This window comes from Heptranchias perlo, chromosome 30 (assembly GCF_035084215.1).
Source record: "Heptranchias perlo isolate sHepPer1 chromosome 30, sHepPer1.hap1, whole genome shotgun sequence".
Classification (NCBI taxonomy): Eukaryota; Metazoa; Chordata; class Chondrichthyes; order Hexanchiformes; family Hexanchidae; genus Heptranchias; species Heptranchias perlo.
Genome location: NC_090354.1, coordinates 2,959,701 through 2,972,129, shown reverse-complemented (window position 1 = coordinate 2,972,129; position 12,429 = coordinate 2,959,701). Strand labels below are relative to the sequence as shown.

Sequence of the window (12,429 nt, the reverse complement as noted above, 5' to 3'; positions counted from 1 at the left end):
GGTGCACACTGGAGAATGCAGACCATGGGTGAGGTACCGGATGCATGTTGGCACCTTGTATGTAACAGCCGTGGCTCAGTGGGCATCACACTTGCCACTGAGTCAGAAGGTCATGGGTTCAAGCCCCACTCCAGAGCCTTGAGCACATAATCCAGGCTGACACTCCCGGTGCAGTACTGAGGGAGTGCTGCACTGTCAGAGGTGCCGTCTCTCGGATGAGAAATTAAACCGAGGCCCCGTCCGCCCACTCAGATGGGTGTGAACGATCCCCTGGCACTATTTTGAAGAAGGGACGTTCTCTATATTTGTCCCTCAACCAACAACATTTAAAAAACAGATTATCTGGTCATTACCTCGTTGCTGTTTGTGGGATCTTGCTGTGCGCAAATTGGCTGCCGCATTACAACAGTGACTACACTTCAAAAAGTACTTAATTGGCTGTAAAGCGCTTTGGGACGTCCGGAGACAGTGAAAGACTTGATAGAAATTGAAGTTCTTTCTTTTCTTTTTGTATAGAATTCTGCCCCAGCAAACAATCGGCACCATCCGGAGAGGAGGAGAGAGTTTTATTTTTTTTAATGTATGCAGAATACACGTTCTCTGTTCCCTTGTGAGGGCTAGGATTGTGCCCCTGGCCCCATAAACCCAGCCTGCCCTCTGTCGTGGGGCTGACTGTTGTTGAAATGATCCTGATGGCAAAGCGCCCTCTGTAAGAATGAATAATATTACTCTGGACTGAGACCCTATAAAATGCTCGCTTGTAAATTCAGTTCGCTGAGATCAAATAAATGTGCAACGAGAACAGCTTTACACACCACACAGCACAGATGAATCTATCGTCATGTTGTATCTCTCCAGACTGCCTTGACTTATTTCCAAACGATGTGAGGGAAATAAACAATCGAAATTGCCGCTTTCATGCCAGTGATTGTCCAAGTCGATCAGGCAAAATGCATCAGGGCATAACCTTAAAATTAGAGCCGGGCCGTCCAGGGGTGATGTCAGGAAGCACTTCTTCACACAAAGGGGAGTGGAAATCTGGAACACTCTCCCCCAAAAAGCTGTTGAGGCTGGGGGTCAATTGAAAATTTTTAAAACTGAGATCGATAGATTTTTGTTGGGTGAGGGTATTAAGGGTCATGGAACCAAGACGGGTAAATGGAGTTAAGATACAGATCAGCCATAATTTAATTGAATGACGGAACAGGCTCGAGAGGTTGAATGGCCTCTGCCTGTTCCCATGTTCCTAATGCTCTTGGGTTACTAGTGCTCAGTAACTCTCCCAATTAGTGTCATTATACAGGGGGAAGAATTGAGAGTTCTTTCACCATTCAGTGAGTTGGAGCAGCTGAGGACTCTGCTCTTCATTTTTCTTAGTTCTAAGAACACAGGAACAGGAGGAGGCCATTCAGCCCCTCCAGCCTGTTCCGCCATTCAATTAGATCATGGCTGATCTGTATCTTCACTCCATCTATTCACCTTGGTTCCATAACCCTTAATAACTTTGGTGAACAAAAAATCTCAGTTTTGAAATTTCCAATTGACCCCCAGCCTCAACAGCTTTTTGGGGGGAGAGAGTTCCAGATTTCCACTCCCCTTTGTGTGAAGCAGTGCTTCCTGACATCACCCCTGAACGGCCGAGCTCTAATTTTAAGGTTATGCCCCCTTGTTCTGGACTCCCCCCACCAGAGGAAATAGTTTCTCTCTATCGACCCTATCAAATCCTTTAATCATCTTAAACACCTCAATTAGATCACCCCTTAATCTTCTAACGCTGTAGATACCTGGGTCACTTTCACATTGAGGTGAAGCAGGTTTCAGTGCACATCAACACAGCACTCCAAACCAACGCTCGAATCCACCCAATGGCCCTCGCGCCACTTAGACCTGTCACGGTTTGAAATATAACTTCAGTGTGGCACAAGATGGGTTTACAAAATACTGACATAGTTGGTTGGATCGCTCATGTGTTTCTTCACTACCAGATCTGTATTGCGGCACAATTGCAACCTGAACCTTTGTTGAATGGTCAGTAATAGGGCATTAATCTCTGGCTGCCTGTACTGTACTACAGAAGCTGACCTGAAGATTGAGACTATAGGTCAAGCTGCGATTTGAACCTGAGGGTGTAAAACGTCCCAAGGCACTTCGCAAGAGCGATTTATCAAACAAAATTTGACACCGAGCCACATAAGGAGGTATTAGGACAGGCTTGGTCTGATTAAGGAGCGTCTTAAAGGAGGAGAGAGAGGCGGAGAGGTTTAGGGAGGGAATTCCAGAGCTTAGGGCCCAGGCAGCTGAAGGCACGGCCGCCAATGGTGGAGCGATGGAAATCGGGGAAGCGCAAGAGGCCAGAATTGGAGGAGCGCAGAGGTCTCGGAGGGTTGTGGGGCTGGAGGAGGTTACAGAGATTGGGAGGGGGCGAGGACATGGAAGGATTTGAAGACAAGGATGAGAATTTTAAAATCGAGGCGTTGCCATAACTTAGCTGCTGTTGGGAGGCAGGAATTTGCTTTGCCGTTTCCTTGTACCGTTTTTGGAAAAGAAAGCAGAGAATTCTCTGTTGCTGCTGCCAGGCTGGAGGCAGTCAAAAGGACTCGTGTCGTTGGGTGTTGAACATTCAGCAAGTTCAAGGCCTTGAATTTGTCATTTGCAGGGACATGAATCTGCACAATATGTGTTAGAACGAGGGACGGGGGTTTTGCTTTCTGACCTTTCAGTTCAACAGCCTGGGCCTGAGTCCAGCCCAGATTAACATTACGAAATTCTGCTGCCTCTGTAAGCTGCAAGGTTTCTAAGCAAAATGAGTTGAGTAAATCAACCACGGAAATGGCTCTCTCTCTCCCTCAGAGAGGCAACAGAACGGCTGATGTGGGAAATTAAAAATGTCCGCAGTACATGCAGCTCGTCTGCAGTTGTGGTTCAGGCACATATTTGGAGCAGTGTAGAGGACGCTTTAAAAACCAACAAACAGTCGATGCAATGCAAAAAGCTGACAATGTTGACCAGGTCCACAAAACGTTGACAGTCGGCATATATATAAAAGGGGAATCCAAAACTAGGGGCCGTAAATATAAGACAGTCACTAATAAATCCAGCAGGGAATTCGGGAGAAACTTCTTTACCCAGAGAGTGGTGAGAATGTGGAACTCACTCCCACAAGGAGTAGTTGAGGCGAATAGTGTAGATGCATTTAAGGGGAAGCTCGATAAACACATGAGGGAGAAAGGAATAGAAGGATATGCTGATGGGGTGAGATGAAGTAGGGAGGGAGGAGGCTCGTGTGGAGCATAAATGCAGGCACAGACCAGTTGGGCCGAATGGCCTGTTTCTGTGCTGTAAATTCTATGTAATATCCTCCTTGAAAGTGCTTGTTGCACTGAGTACATAAATGTTCAGTTCTCTCTACATCCCTGACTTGTAGCAGATTAATTTATCAGGAAAAGCAAACTAAACTCACCGAATGAAGTCTGATGGACCTGTGTCAGTATTGCAATTTGCAGCAATGATGGAGCTTTTCCTTCCAGGAGAGAAAACTCCAATATTTACCTGGTGACTGAGGACATCTAGTGGGAGATTCAGTTAGTGCAAAAACAACAACTTGCATTTATATAGCGCCTTTAACGTAGTAAAACGTCCCGATGCGCTTTACAGGAGCGAATATCAAACAAAATTTGACACCGAGCCACATAGGGAGATATTAGGACAGGTGACCAAAAACTTGCTCAGAGAGGTAGGTTTTAAGGAGCGTCTTAAAGGAGGAGAGAGAGGCGGAGAGGTTTAGGGAGGGAATTCCAGAGCTTAGGGCCCAGGCAGCTGAAGGCACGGCCGCCAATGGTGGAGCGAAGAAAATCGGAGATGCGCAAGGGGCCAGAATTGGAGGAGCGCAGAGATCTCGGAGGGTTGTCGGGCTGGAGGAGGTTACAGAGATAGGGAGGGGCGAGGCCATGGAGGGATTTGGAAACAAGTATTTCCTCTTCCAGTCTGACTTTTAAGTTTTCGTGATGTGATCGAAGATTATAAAATTGTCACTAATTGATCACCCATGGGGAATCAAGACCCAGTGTAGGCATCAGGTGAAGCAGGGTTAGAGGTCAGGGGATAATTGGGACAAACTCCACAGTCAGAATTCAGCCCCCATTTTAAAATCATGTCCTTATTTTTGTATTACCATTATAAATTCCCAAATCCACACTTACTGTGGAAATTACATTTTATAAACTTGACAGGCTGTAATTACAACCTTCTGCCAATGCTGGCAGTGCCTCCCTCTGGTGGGAGGGTGTAATTACACTGTGACAAGTTTACATAGGCAGTTTCCATTATAAATGTTGACATAGGGATTTCTAATGGAAAAAGTTGGCAAGAAAGAAAGAGCTTGCATTTATATATTGCCTTTCATGACCTCAAGGCATCCCAAAGCACCTCACACCCAACGAAGTACTTTGGAAGTGTAAGAAACGCGGCAGCCAATTTGTGCACAGCAAGGTCCCATAAACAGCAATGAGATAATGACCAGATAATCTGTTTTAGTGATGTTGGTAGAGGGATAAATATTGGCCAGCACACTGGGAGAACTCCCCTGCTCTTCTTCAAATAATGCAGTGGGGTCTTTGCAATTTTAAAATATATTAAAGTTGGGAAATGGTAAGGTGGGTGAGAAGGACTCATCCATGCAGGACCAAGAAAGGAAAGCAAAGGAATAAGGTTTTAAACTGAGAGAGGCACCAATTAAGTGATGACCTCAGAGTCGGGAGTTCTTTGGCCTCACCTGGTGCCATCAGTCAGATATGATCAGAGAGCACATTGAAAAGGAAATGAACAGAAATGTGTTTACAGAGCATAGTGGCGCCCATCCCCCCAGGTCTTGGATGAACCCTTCCCCCTTCTCTCAGCTATTGCCCCCTTTCCAAAATAATTTGTTTCTTTTTCAATTAAATTTTGTAAATAAAATAAAAAAATTATCTTCCCCCAAGATTTCACCCAGCCGTACGCACTCACTCATACACACATGCACATGTACACGCACACACTCATACACACATGCACATGTACACGCACACACTCACTCGCACACGCACTCACTCACATGTATACACTCACACACCTATACACACACACACGCACATGCACACACTCACACCTGTACACTCTCACACACGTATGTTCACTCATGCACACACTCACATGTATACACTCATGCTCACACACACATGCACTCGCACTCACTCACATTACACTAGGTCACAGGTTTAGAAACTCAGCAGTCTGGGTGTTCACAAGGTCATCAGGTTTCAATATTTATGAGACCTTAAACCGAGGCCCTGTCTGCCCTCTCAGGTGGATGTAAAAGATCCCACGGCCACTATTTCCAAGAAGAGCAGGGGTGTTGTCCCCAGTGTCCTGGCCAATATTTATCCCTCAACCAACATCACTAGACTAGATTATCGAGTCATTTATCACATTGCTGTTTCTGGGATCTTGCTGTGCACAAATTGGCTGCTGTGTTTCTTACATTACAACAGTGACTGCATTTCAAAAGTACTTCATTGACTGTGAAGCACTTTGGGACATCCTGAGGTTGTGAAAGGCACTATATAAATGCAAGTTTGTTCTTTCTTTATTTATCAACCTCTCTTGTTCAAATCAATCTCTGTGCAGCTGACGAGAGAAATAGTCCAGATCCATTCTTCAGAGGGTGAGAAAAGAAAAAGTATGATCGATACGAATATTAATTATATCATAACAAAAGCAAAATCCTGCGGATGCTGGAAATCCAAAGTGAAAACAGAAAATGCTGGAAACATTCGGCAGGTCAGGCAGCGTCTGCGGAGAGAAACACAGAGTTAACCTTTCAGGTCAATGACCTTTCATCAGAACTGGAAGAAGTTATAGATTTAACAGTTTATAAACAGGTACAGAGCCAGGGTAAGGGGAGGAGGAAAGAACAGAGGGGAAAGGTCTGTGATTGGGCGGAGGGCAGGAGTGATGAAATGATTAAAGGGGGTGAGGCAAAAGGGGGTGATTATGGGATAATAAAGAAACAAAAGATGGGTCAATGATGACAGCAGACCCTGTCCAAAAAAATGGGAGCAGTGGTTATGATCTGAAGTTGTTGAACTCAGTGTTGAGTCCGGAAGGTTGTAAAGCGCCTGATCGGAAGGTTAGGTGCTGTTCCTCGAGCTTCTGTTGAGCTTCACTGGAATGTGGTAGGAGGCCGAGGACAGAGAGGTGAGAGCGGGATGAAGAATTAAAGAAGCTCTTTTACTTGTATCATAGCTTAGCACAGCGATTGCAAGCTGAGCTTAACGACTAAAGATTGGTTGGATTTCCCTCCTGCTGCCCTTTCCCGGGTCAGGGCTGGTTCTCTGTGCAGGGACGGCTCCTGGGAAGGAGATGTGGCAATGGTTTTAGTGGGACTAAATGCAGCACCAGAGGGAGGTGAGGCCCAATTTACTGGGGGCAAAAGTGCGCTGAAGATCAGGCGGCAACTTTAATGTCAGGCCTCCAGAGACTCAAGCCCCAATAATCCAGGCTGACACTCCCAGTGCAGTACTGGGGGAGTGCTACACTGTCAGAGGTGCCGTCGTTTGGTTGAGATGTTAAACCCAGGTCCCGTCTACCCTCTCGGGTGGACGTAAAAGATCCCATGGCACTATTTCGAAGAAGAGCAGGGGAGTTCTCCCTGGTGTCCTGGACAATGTTTGTCCCTCAACCAACATCACTGAAACAGATTATCTGGTCATTATCACATTGCTGTTGCATATAGAAGCTTGAAGGGAATCTAATCGAGGTGTTTAAAATGATAAATGGATTCAATAGGGTAGATAGAGAGAAACTATTTCCTCTGGTGTGGGGAGTCCAGAGCAAGGGGGCACAATCTTAAAATAAGAGCTCTGCCGTTCAGGGGTGGTGTCAGGAAGCACTTTTGCACACAAAGGGTAGTGGAAATCTGGAACTCTCTCTCCGAAAAGGCTGTCATGATGTGGAGATGCCGGTGATGGACTGGGGTTGACAATTGTAAACAATTTTACAACACCAAGTTATAGTCCAGCAATTTTATTTTAAATTCACAAGCTTTCAGAGGCTTCCTCCTTCGTCAGGTGAACGATGTGAAAATCCGAAAAGGCTGTTGAGGCTGGAGGTCAGTCGAAATGTTCAAGACTGAGATTGATAGATTTTTGTTGGGTGAGGGTATCAAGGGACGTGGACCAAAGGCAGGTAAATGGGGTTAAGATACAGATCAGCCATGATCTAATTCAATGGCAGAACAGGCTGGAAGGGCTGAATGGCCTCCTCCTGTTCCTAATGTTCAAACACAAAAGGCAATGTAAGGACCTACACCATGAGCGCTAATGTCTATTATACAACACACATTACCGCTGTGTTATTGCAGGCTACAGATTGGGCTCCACCTCTGGCACTGTTGTGTTTGGTGTAAAATATGGTTATGTTATCAGTGAGTCGTTATAACAGCAGTAAGCCTTCCTAATCGTCCAGCTCTTTTGATTCATAGTGTTTTTCTTTTCATACATCAAATGCGGGGCAGTGCACCGGTTGATGAATGAGGGGGGGTGGTGCATACTGTGTGGCCAGGGTCCTTCAGCCAGCTTGTAAGCAGACAGGATGGCCAAAAAGGCAACAGCAAAAAAAAAAATATCAGCCATTGTCTGCTGGCAGCTGGTTGAGGAAAGCCTGGTCACATAGGAGTACCTGGGAGCAGTCTCTTAGCAACCCGCCAGTCCGGCACCGAGACTGTTTGACAGCGTGTCGGATGGTCGTATATGGACGGATTTGGCCTGCGATGTGCCTGACCCTCGCAGTTGACAGACTTTTCCCCCCCCCCCTCTCTCGACTGACCCGATGAAGTTCGGAGGTGAGGGGTTTGGGACAGTGCTGCAAACAGCTACACCCAGAGAGTCGTACATTAACATCTCTCTGTAATAAAACCTCACGGCCACGAAAATGGAGGAAAAGAAGCCAGACAAACGACAGTCCTCCAGCAAACTGGCACCGATCAGAATTCCCGAGCTGAGTTCAGTATATTACAAATTTAGTATAATTAGTGAACATCTGCACTGTTTAATGTCAGCGCCGATGTAAACATTCGAAATGGGAAACTTTAGGGTTTTTATGGCTCTTCATTTTGCTGTCGTTATGACCCTGGATTTTTGGCAGTGATGGAGAGCAGGGCGATGTGGGTAATATGGTCCACATGTGTTGCAATCTGTCCATTTTTCGGATGTGTCCCAGATATTTATCTGACTCAAAGTTGCATCAGCAATAACAAGGGGAAAAACACTTTCAGTGTTCGGCGCAAATCATTTTTCCAGATTTTTTTTCTCTTGCAATGTATCTGTTGCAGTGTTAATGATAATCCATATTACAATCTTGCTAGAATGCAAGTTCAGTGGAGAAGATTTTGTTTTCAGCTTTCGAACTCAGATCACAAAGAAAAACCGCACAAGATTGGTCCAGATGAATTGCTCATTTGATTTTGTGACTCCAGAATACCGAGTCTACCCCTCTTCTTGTTACCTCTTTGTTAAAAAGAAAGAACATGCATTTATATAGCGCTGTTCACGGCTTCAGGATGTCCCAAAGCACTTTACAGCCAATTTCGAAGCGTAGTCACTGTTGTAATGTAGGGAAACGCAGCAGCCAATTTGAGCACAGCAAGATCCCACAAACAGCAATGTGGTAATGACCAGGTAACCTGTTTTTTTAATGATATTTGGTTGAGGGATAAATATTGGCCAGGACACCAGGGAGAGATCCCCTGCTCTGCTTCCAAGTAGTGCCATGCGATCCTGTACGTACACCTGAGAGGACAGACGGGGCCTCGATTTAATGTCTCATCTGAAAGACGGCACCTCCAACAGTGCAGCACTCCCTCAGTAGTGCACTGGGAGCGTCAGCCTGGATTATGTGCTCAAGTCTCTGGAGTCAGTGGAAGACAGAAAGACCTTAACTGGAAGTCTCTTTATTCCTCTTTCCTTTCAGGATTACAGCCCGTACGGATGGTGGGTTGGTGAGATGAAAGGTGCGATTGGGATAGTACCAAAGGATTACCTGACAGAAGCCTATGAAATTTAAAGGGCAGGTCTGTATTTCAGGGCTTAAAAAGCCAGACTCGCTCAGTGTTGTTTTCATTGAACAAGACAAAGTGCGAAATTCTACTTGACTAAAAGTATTGTACTTTTGGCGCTAAATTAGAATTGGAACCAAAGGGAGAGTTTCCACTGGGGGTTTGCAGGCTGTGGAGGGGGTTGGTTTCCCAGAATGTAATTCCCGGGAACACCAAAGGAGAAACTCTCTCCATACAGTTCTTCAAAAACCAACATTTGAGATAAAGAGACAAAATTAAAATTATTTCTATGACCCAAATGACAACTTTTGGAGCAGATGTTTTAAATTGAAACGGACGAACAGCGTTAGTGGGCAGGAAGTGAGGGGGCTGGAGGCAAACCATTTCCTGCCCAGCACTCACTGCGCGAGAGCTGCTCCTCATCGATAGCATCTGATCGGGGGATCGGACCTTTGTTCTGAAGATTATAAAGAGAGAAAGAGAGGTTAAAGCCATCAGGAAAGACTGAACAGGCTGGGGCTCTTTTCTCTAGAAAAGAGAAGGCTGAGAGGTGACCTCATAGAGGTCTTTAAAATTATGAAGGGGTTTGATGGGGTAGATATAGAGATGATGTTTCCACCTGTGGGGGGAGACCAAAACTCGGGGCCATAAATATAAGATAGTCACTAATAAATCCAATAAGGAATTCAGGAGAAACTTCTTTACCAGAGAGTGGTAAAAATGTGGAACTTACTACCACATGGAGTAGTTGAGGCGAATAGTATCGATGCATTTAAGGGGAAGCTAGATAAGTACACGAGGGAAAAAGGAATTGAAGGATATGCTGATAGGGTGAGATGAAGTAGGGAGGGAGGAGGCTCGTGTGGAGCATAAACACCGGCATAGACTAGTTGGGCCGAATGGCCTGTTTCTGTGCTGTAAATTCTATGTAATGAAACTCATGGTGGAGAGGTGAGATGAAAACCAAAATTGAAATTATTTCTAGGAATAAAGCAACACCTGTGAGCCCTGGAAACTGGGGAGGGGGTGTATGGGGTGAGGGGATATATTGTCTGACTCACGATATTCCCATGTAAACATTTAACAGACTCATACTAAGTCCTTCTGTCTGCTGTTTCATTGCAGGCATTAACCATCGGCCTGGGATTCAGACCGAGAACCAACCCTGAGCTGCCTCCTGATGGCCATTTTCAGAACAGCATCACCTGAGCCCATTGAGCAGATTGCCCCATTACAATGGACCATTGGAACAGGAGGTGGCCATTCAGCCCCTCGAGCCTGTTCAGCCATCCAATTAGATCACGGCTGATCTTGCAGTGCTGGGGAATAGTGCAGGTCTGCACTGGTGGGTGGCTAAGCACAGGGGAGGATAAAAGTAACCTACAAAATGGGGCAGGGAGAGGCTCAGCTCAGCCTCACTTCACTGAACAGCACCAGACAAGTGCATACTGAGCTACCCTAAACATTCACCCCATCCACCACCTTAAACATTCACTCCCTCCACCACCGGCGCACTGTGGCTGCAGTGTGTACCATCCACAGGATGCACTGCAGCAACTCGCCAAGGCTTCTTCGCCAGCACTTCCCAAACCCGCGACCTCTACCGCCTAGAAGGACAAGAGCAGCAGGCGCATGGGAACAACACCACCAGCACGTTCCCCTCCGAGTCACACACCATCCCGACTTGGAAATATATCGGCCGTTCCTTCATCGTGGCTGGGTCAAAATCCTGGGACTCCCTTCCTAACAGCACTGTGGGAGAACCTTCACCACACGGACTGCAGCGGTTCAAGAAGGCGGCTCACCACCACCTTCTCGAGGGCAATTAGGGATGGGCAATAAATGCCGGCCTGGCCAGCGACGCCCACATCCCGTGAACGAATAAAAAAACAAGATACATCAATAGTGAAAAAGGTTAAAAACATTCTCAAAGCCCTAAATTGCCGCCAAGCCCCAACAAGAGCCAGGCCGTTCAGGGGTGATGTCAGGAAGCACTTCTTTACACAAAGGGGAGTGGGAATCTGGAACTCTCTCCCCCAAAAAGCTGTTGAGGCTGGGGGTCAATTGAAAATTTCAAAACTGAGATTGATAGATTTTTGTTGGGTAAGGGGATTAAGGGTTACGGAACCAAGGCGGGTAAATGGAGTTACGATACAGATCAGCCATGATCTATTGGATGGCTGAACAGGCTCGAGGGGCTGAATGGCCTCCTCCTGTTCCTATGGTCCAATATAATGGGGCAATCTGCTCAATGGGCTCAAGTGATGCTGTTCTGAAAATGGCCACTAGGAAGCAGCTCAGGGTTGGTTCTCGGTCTGAATCCCAGGCTGATGCCCATGGAAATACATCCCAACAAGAGTCAGTGCCTTCAGGAGAGGAGGGGGGAGGAATTAGCAGTTGAGAGGGGACGATTTCCTCTGGTCACTATGTATTAGCAACATCAAAAACCGGTAACATGTCAAAGAATCACTTAACGGTTTCACTCGGAAGTAGTGATGGAAGGAAAGCTGCCACACGGTGAACTGTCGCTCTGTTTTGATGAAGCTCTTGTGTTATTGTTTCCATTCTCACTTTCTGTTCCAGTGCCGCGTCCCCTGACAGTGAACCAACCACTCGATAACGCAATCTCCCGAACCCAACTTTGAGCACTTGACTTTAACAGCAGATTGTTGCTTCACGCCTGTGTGGGCGCCTTTCTCTCTCCCGCCGACTGTGCATCACACCTTCACGCTAAACGCACCGAGACAACTTTACTGAAGAATAAAGAGAGGCTTTTAAACAATGTCACCCACCGTTCATCTTCCATTGCACAATATTCAATAAAGATGCGATTCACCCATTTCATAGCTGTCCTGTTAATGCACCTCATGAGATTGTCTCACAGTAACAGAACCCAAAGGGAGCCCTGTACTATCCCGCAATTTACCCCTAACATTCCCCCCCCCCACTCCCCGGCACGGAGAATTTTTCGGCAGGATCTGGGTCGGAAGATTGTTTGGGGGCACATTCATCCAAACAGAAAGGAAGACTCGCACTCCTGTCACACTTTTCACAACTTCAGGACGTCCCAAAGCACCTTAGAGCCAATGAAGTACTTTTTGAAGAGTAGTCACTGTTGTAATATAGGAAACACGGCAGCCAATTGGTGCACAGCAAGATCCCACAAACGGCAATAACCATGTGATGTTGGTTGAGTGATAAATATTGGTCAGGACACAGGGGCGAACTCCCCTGCACTTTGAAATAATGCCATGGGATCTTTTACGTCCACCTCAGAGGGTAAGACAGGGTCTCGGTTTAACATCTCATCCGAAAGACGGCACCTCTGACAGTGCAGCACT

General features: G+C 46.3%; 1 protein-coding gene across 1 annotated transcript in view; it reads left to right on the top strand.

Annotated features, from left to right (window-relative positions):
* The window catches only part of skap1 (src kinase associated phosphoprotein 1), a 347,892-nt gene extending 335,964 nt beyond the window's left edge, over positions 1-11,928 (top strand). Inside the window, exons 12-13 of the mRNA XM_067969375.1 lie at positions 9,004-9,103; positions 11,672-11,928. Of these exons, the coding sequence (XP_067825476.1) occupies positions 9,004-9,096 (93 nt within the window). The 3' untranslated portion in view covers positions 9,097-9,103; positions 11,672-11,928. The remainder of the gene's footprint in view (positions 1-9,003; positions 9,104-11,671) is intronic.
* The last annotated feature ends 501 nt before the right edge of the window (positions 11,929-12,429 follow it).